The following is a 7949-nucleotide window of genomic DNA, read 5'->3' on the forward strand; positions in this document are numbered from 1 at the left end:
TATTGAGTTCTGTGCATACTTCCAAGTCACTTCCCTGAAGGATGAGCTACCTTCCAGAGAAGTTTTTCAGAATGTTCATACTTGCAGTAAACTTTCTTTCTTGTAATGAGTTGAGATCAATCTTAGGCCTCCTACTAGCTTTTCTCCTCTCTTTCTCTCTCATTTAGTATTTATTGGACTGGCCTTCCTCTTCACAACAGCACATGGTAGGAACCTAAGAGAGAGCTATTGTGAGCTTCTATTTATTTTCTGCTTACAGATAATTTGGAATTTGGATGTTTTCCAAATTTGGGGTTGATATTGTGTAGTTTGTTTTTGTTGTTCTTCATTGCTTGGGGGAGGGGTGGCGATGGATGTGTTAGATTTGGATTTCAGCTATGTTTTGATCACCCATATATTTTTAAGGGAGAAACTGACAAAATAAAACAGGCACCAGAAAACAAAGCATGTCTTCTAAAGTACATTCATTCCAGTGACCTTTTCTTACATAATTTGGAGCCACAGTGTGGTAAAATGCTCATAGAGAAGGTAAAATGCTTATATTTTGAAATTAATGCATCATGAAAACTCGGTAACCATAAGAAAGTGCATTTTCCTGAGAATATTGTTTATAAAATGCCTATTGAGATAACCTATTACCGCTGTGTATTTAGAACAGGATAATTAATTTTTAAGTTCCATGAAAGATTACTTTCTAGATGCAGTAATCTTCTTTTAGAATTTGAGAACTAGATCCATTTCCAGTATTAGACCTTCCAGTCTAATTCCATTATACTCTCCAGGGAACAGGGAGTCTATTTCATTCCCTTGTGAGATGAATATATCTGCAATGATATTCAAACTGGGTTCTCCAACTTCCTAGCAAAGATACTTAGCAGTTTAGTATAAGTGGTTTTGATTGTTCTTTATAAATATTACATACAAACAAAAGTTAGTGTTAAAATGACTAGGGCAAAGACATAGCAGAAAGTCAAAAGAAAAATAAAATCTCTCTAAAATCCTACATCAAAACTTTCAAATGCTTGAATTTTTATTGTGATAATGTGACCTTGCACCTATATAATTAGTTGTTAATTTTTTATTCCTGTTTCCTTGTAAAAAATATGAATTATAGTCTCTAGGAAGAAGAAGAATAGCTGTTATTGAGTGCTTATTATGAGGTAAGCACTTAGTTTGCCAACTTTTAAGATTACTTAAAATTTGTTTTAGGATGATAAGCTTCTTTCATCTTCCTTTTATACAAGATGATACTAGGTATGTGTTATACCCAGAACATAGGGGTCAGTGTGTGTTTCACTGTCAGATTCTGTACATTGGAAGGCAAATGTCATTGTTTAGAAATGACACTAAGCAATAGAGTATCTATATATGATTTTAATATAAAACACTTGTTTTGCTTTTTGAATACTGATTTGCTACTGATTTATTTAAATATGATATGTCCAATTTTTCTGTCACACAATTTCCTTAATTTTCCAAATGATATGAATAGGATAGTTAACTTTCTGTTTACTATAATACCTGACAGAAATTTATGACATGACCTGAGATGGAAAAACTAATAAAATGGTACTTACCATAAAGGATTGCAAGCAGAGACAGTGGCATGACAAGTAGTCCCACTAGCATATCAGCAATGGCTAGGGACATTAAGAAGTAATTGGTGGCATTGTGCAGTTTCTTTTCCAAGCTTACTGCCATGATAACGAGGATGTTGCCACCTATTGTCAAGATTATTATTATGACAATTGAAAGTGCTGGCCAGTTTTGTACCCCGTCTGGGAATTTGAAGCGTCCACCATCGGAGGTATTGAAAATGTCAGTTACTATGGCTGCTACTGGGCTCACAGATATATCACATTGCCAAACCAATAGGCCAATCAGGTGCACACTGAAAATTAAGAAAAAAAAAAATCAGGTACATATTATATTACTTGTACCTAATAAATTACTTATATAAAACAACTCTTTTTCCTTTAACAATCATTATTATCACATCACTGTTTTTACTCTTAATTAAATTTCAGTATTTCTTATTCCTATCCTTTTATTGAGTGTTTAATATGAGTTAGGCTCTTAGCTTACCGAAATATATATACATATATATATATATATACATATATATATATATATATATTTAAGGAATCTCATTTGATCTTATACAACATCCTCATGAGGTCAGTACTGACTATTATGTATATGGAGAGACTGGGGTTCAGAGAAGTTAAGTAACTGTCTCAAGGAAGTACAGCCAGTAAATAGCAGGGGCAGGGTCTGTACTCAGGTCTCACTGATACAAAGCCTGTGTTTTACTTTTACTCTATATAATCAATCTGAAACCACAGTATTATTTGACTTGCTGAGTGACTTTATGCTGGCTTGTGGTATCTTTAATAGTTGTCCTATACATTTTCCTTCTATCTGACACTCTCCCCATTTCTGTCCTGTGTTTTCTGGGTCCTGTTCTAGGCTAGAAGATGATTTGTGGTGATAATTCCTATGGGTTTGATGCTTTCCTATGCTGGAAATGAAATTTCTTAAAGTCATTTAAAATGTACACTTCTCATGATGGTACTTATGTAGACTTTTACTAATAAGGATTTCAGGCCAAATGGCAGACTAACGCAAGAGACACAGATGTGGTTTTGTTTTGTACATTCCAAATTAATTTCCCCTGATGGTGACATAAGATTTATTCAGTTTACATACATCAGTGTAAGTCCCAAAAGTGTCTAATAAAACTACCATTAATTTTCCTTAACAAAACAGACAAGCATATTCAATATTTCCTGCTTTAAAGCAAGAATTATTATCTGCTAATGACTCTTATGTGTATTCTGTGTTCAGTAATAGTTATTTAATGAATATTAAGCAACAAGTACACTATATGTACTAGCTGTTAAACCCTGATATTTATAGAGAAGAAAATTTCCTCTATTGGTACAACATGTGCTAAAAATTTTTCTTTGCAAGAAAATTGCATGGGGTGATGGAACATATAACGTTACAAAATCCAGACTCTATGAGTTCTCCATGTAAATGTTTTTACTTCATTATCTCGTTCACTTGTTCTTTGAACTAAAACTATTATTTCTATACAGGGAAAATACATGTGTGGTTTGACTATTGCTTATTAACAATCACCAGAGAAATTTGAAGTAGTTAACACTAGATGATTATGATGATCATAATTGTATCTATAATATATACACACACACTACACTTTCTGAACCATCAAAACTGAACACTGAACCTGAAAACTTATTGGCATGATTTAACCTTAAATAAAATATTATAATAATTTTCTACCATATTTAAAAATTATTTCCCTTAATATCTTATGAATATACTTTCCATAGTTTAAGATAATAAAGAAATGATGAACATATTTTGACTTTCTCATTCTACAGGAGATGAAAACTAGTACTTCAGACATTTAGCTTAAAACTACTTCCTCATTATTCAAAGCTATATGATATCCTAAGCATCATGTTTGGGGAAGAGATATACATAGTAATTTTTTCAAATAATGAGAGATACTCATTCAATTTTTTCAAATGATGGATGTATTTTTTCCTGGGACATAAAAATAAGCTAAAATAATATGTGATTCAGAAAATCTATAGCATAATTAGTCTGTGATTAAGGTATATAGAAATTATTGAAATAAAGACCCAAATAAATAGAAGCAAGGTATTTGCTTTCAGCTTTGATTATTCTGTCACAGTATTTGCTGCATTTGGCATGTGACCAATGTCCTGGCTATATTATCTTAATGATTTTTTTGACCAGTCACTTAACCTTTCAGAACATCTATTTCCTCATCTCTAAAACAAGGATGATCTTTATGACATTATTTTGGTGAAAATTAAATGATAATGTAAAGTCTCAAAATAATACCTTTGCCTTAATAGGCCCTCAGTAAATGTTGGAGCAAACATTCTTTCTACCTTCAAAGTTAAAAACAAAGTATTTTGTGGTAGCTATACCCTAACTCAGTGTACTTCAAAATTTGTCAAAAATTTAAGTCCTAGTTTTATTTTAAGAAGATATTTATGCAGAACTGGGTTCAGATAGTCATTTTAAATCCAAAGTCTTTTCTGGCCTAACTGATGAAAAACATGTTCTCCTGAAATTTAAAAAAAAAATCTAGTTTCTATTAGTTGATGACCATTTCAGGTAGTCCCATAAGACTTTCTGCTCAAAATAATATGCTACATTCTCAACTGGCAGTTACAGAAACACAAATATATTTATTCTTATGCCTATAGAATATGGTCCTAACAGGATATGCAGTGCAACTTCAAATTTTCTAAGTAAATTGTGAAAACATCTAAGTACTTCCATATTTCTGTAGCAATGGTAAAATAATGCAAAATAAAATTGTATATAACAAAAGTATATGAAAACTACATTCAATTATGAATTTTAAAATTTGAGTATCTTAGAACTTTGGGATAGAAAAATATTCAAAACATTTGGCCTACCTGTATTGGTCAAATATATTTTTATTTTTTATTAAACAGTCCATGAGACAAATATTAAATTATTGAGGAAGTTTATAGAATCTAAATATATCTCCTGTGAATTATTAAATAAATTAATATTATTGGGAATAATCCTGACAAGTTTTTACCTAGTTTCAATTCAATTTAATAAATTCACTTTGAGCATTACTTATGAGCAAATTTTTATGATTTTTACTGCAGTAAATCCTATTTTCTATAGTATTGCAATCAAGAATTAGCTGTATTCTAATTAAACCTAATTTCAAACATTTACATGCTTAATGAAAAAATACAGTCCTTTTACAAAAGAGGAGTGATTTGGGCCTTGTTTCTAAAGCTCACATTAATTGCTATTAAGCCCACAGAATTCTCATAAAGTATGTACACAAAAATCACAGTGTCTGTCCAAATAATTCAAATAATTTATTCATTGCTACTAAATATTTAATGAAAATATAATCTCACATTCTTAGTAGATAATGATAATTTGATTTAAAGGTCTGAGTACATTTTAAATCTACTGAGTTTTTGCGTGGCATATGACGATGGGCATTAATAGCAGAGATGAATGGGCCCTTATTTCTCTTGCATGGTGCTCAGTAGTGTCTGACTCTTTTTGACCTCCTGGTTCGTAGTCTGCCATGCTTCTCTCTCCTTGAGATTTCCCAGGCAAATATAGTGGAGTGGGTTGCCATTTCCTTTTCCAGGGAACTTCCCCACCCAGGAATTGAACCTGCATCTCTGGCGTCTCCTGCATTGGCAGGCAGATTCTTTACCATTGAGACACAAATTCTTTAATTTCATACCAGAATAATAATTTGGTGCCTTTTAAGGTATCCCTAGGGCTTCCCTGGTAGTGCAGCTGGTAAAGAATCTGCCTCCAATGCAGCAGACCCTGGTTGGATACCTGGGTTGGGAAGATCCCCTGGAAGAGGACATGGCAACCCACTCCAGTATTCTTGCCTGTAAAATCCCCATGGACAGAGGACCCTGATGGGCTACAGTCCATGGAATCACAGAGTCGGACACAACTGAGCGACTAAGCACACAATATATCTCTGTATTTTGGTATGTGGAACAGTGGCTATATACTAAGTTGACACAGCCACATGGAGTGGGAACATTGGTCCTTTCATTTCCCCACACCTGGCTCTTCTTTCCTCTTCTTTATTACTGTCCTTCACTTTCCTTCTCCTGTCTGCTCTAGTTTACTTGGAATCACAAATCTTTGAGACTGTCGTCACTGCAGTGTTCAGTGGCATCCATGATGGACTATAATGCACATATTGTAGAGAATCCAACATTGATGTACTTTGTTTTTACCTTGCTCTATAAACTTTTTCCTTAGTGAGCACTTTTGGAGAAATCATAGAGGAGATGGTGTAGGGGTAAGGCAATTCAAGGCCTCTCAGTTGAACTGATCAGAGTTTACAGAGCCCTGAATCTTTTTTGCCATGACCCCATTCCTCAAAGTGTAGATTTAGAAGAAAACAATCCAACTTTTTACTAAGTTAAAAAGAAGATATACCTGGATTAGATCACATTTAGTATGCTCAGTACTTGAATTCAATTTCTTCCTTATCTCTTTTATGTTATTCTATTGATTTTAACTTTTGGTTCATTGTCTCAAGGTTTCTGAGAACGGTATTACTTTTCTCTGTCCAGCTACATTCTTCAAATGCTACTCCCTGACTTCTGACCCATTCTTTTGAAACCTCAACTTTCTTCATAAAACCAGAGACTTATAAAAATGCTTTATTCTCTTGGCTGTTTAGTTTATCTAGGAAGGAAAGAACCTTTTCTCATTTCTACATTTTAGCCATAGAGAAAGCAACCACAGCAACCACAGCATCAGGATTAATTTTACTTGTTTGAACATATGAGTGGTTGTGTTTAATTGGAGTTCAAATTATTGTTTTTCCCCATTTACTGCTTTTGAATAGAAAACACCAATGTTAGTCTATTGGTATGCAAGTCATTTATGCATGTTGAGGGAAATATAGCTGAATAATCATATAAAAACCTGTTTAACATTTTTGAGCAAACCACTCCGAAAAGTTAGTTTTCAAAAATAATAGGTAATAACATCCTTACAGGAATGAGTGCACTGCTTTCCTCACGTTCACCATGATTGCTTCAGTCTTAAGCAACCAAGTTTAAAATTGAGATGAGGAAATTTAACAGACTGGATTCATTATGCCATCCTTTCTGGGGAGAGAAAAAAAGAAAAAGAGAATTACTAAAAGTTGAAATAACTTGCATAACATTTAACTAAAGAAAAGAAAATATACTTATAAAGTGATAAAAAACAATCAATACTAAATTTAGCAAACAAATATTGTCATATAAGTGATAAAAATAGCAAAGAGAATATATTTTTCATTTATCTACCAATATACAACCATTATAATTTTTCCAAAATTTCTTATATACACTTTCTTTATATGGAACTTCTACTAAATCTTACCTTGTTGGAGTACAAATTAGTGTTTTGAAAAATAAATTAAGAATATTATCTTTTTAATTTGCAAACCATTGGGAGAAAGTTTGTGATCTAATAATTAAGTAGCATGTATAAGGTAAAAAGGTTTCGTCTTATAGAAACATGAAAAACTAAAACACATTTTAAGCCTCTTTATAAAATGAACCTATTTTATACAATGTTTCTAACATTTTTTCTTCAGTGAAGCAATCTGTGTTTTCATAGAAAGCTTTTTTTATACATTTGTGTTAACCAACAATATTATCCAAGGGTGGCAACAGGTTTATACAAAAAAAAATGAATTGATTAAATTAACTATAGTAAATATAGCAACCACTCTATGTACCAATTAGTTGGTATCCAACAGATATTATGCTGCAGTCAGGGCACATGGAATAATTTTGAAAATTGCAAACAAAAGGGCAATTGTACTAGGTGATTGAAACAAAAAGTTTTAGTTTCATTTATTAAGAACTGACAATTCATCTTCAAAGGAATTAGGAAGAAAACATGACAACTCTGTAAACATCAAAGAATTTCAGAGTGAGTACCTTTGATTTCTGTAGGCTATTTTTGAACGAGCTATTTGTTGCATTGCAAAACTCTATCAAATATTTATATAACAGATTATTTACCACTTAGCACTCATTATATTCAGTGTGCTAAAATGTTGGCCAAGAGTAGACTGGACGCAAATTTGCTGAGGATCTCTGCTGTGCTCCTTGTGGAAATAACATCTTTCTTTACACAGAGTGAAACATGTCACTTTGAATTTTTGCATTGATAATGAAGAAATACTGTTTGAATTCTAATGATTAACATAGAGACCTGCTGGTTTTTCTGCCTGGCAATTCTTAATTGGGAATAGAGTGGGCAAAGCTCTCTATTTTTCATCTTGCTTTCTCTATATCTTCTCTTATTGGATTTTGACTAAACTCTTTCCATACATCCCAAACATG

The 7949-nt window shown here is 32.5% G+C and overlaps 1 protein-coding gene across 1 annotated transcript in view; it reads right to left on the reverse strand.

The window, feature by feature from the left end:
* The window catches only part of HTR2C (5-hydroxytryptamine receptor 2C), a 156503-nt gene extending 149866 nt beyond the window's left edge, over nucleotides 1–6637 (reverse strand). The window contains exons 1-2 of the mRNA XM_070290880.1: nucleotides 6603–6637; nucleotides 1578–1891 (exon numbers count right to left, since the gene is read on the reverse strand). Coding sequence (XP_070146981.1) covers nucleotides 1578–1891; nucleotides 6603–6637 — 349 coding nt within the window. The remainder of the gene's footprint in view (nucleotides 1–1577; nucleotides 1892–6602) is intronic.
* Nucleotides 6638–7949: the final 1312 nt, after the last annotated feature.

This window comes from Ovis canadensis, chromosome X, assembly GCF_042477335.2.
Source record: "Ovis canadensis isolate MfBH-ARS-UI-01 breed Bighorn chromosome X, ARS-UI_OviCan_v2, whole genome shotgun sequence".
Classification (NCBI taxonomy): domain Eukaryota; kingdom Metazoa; phylum Chordata; class Mammalia; order Artiodactyla; family Bovidae; genus Ovis; species Ovis canadensis.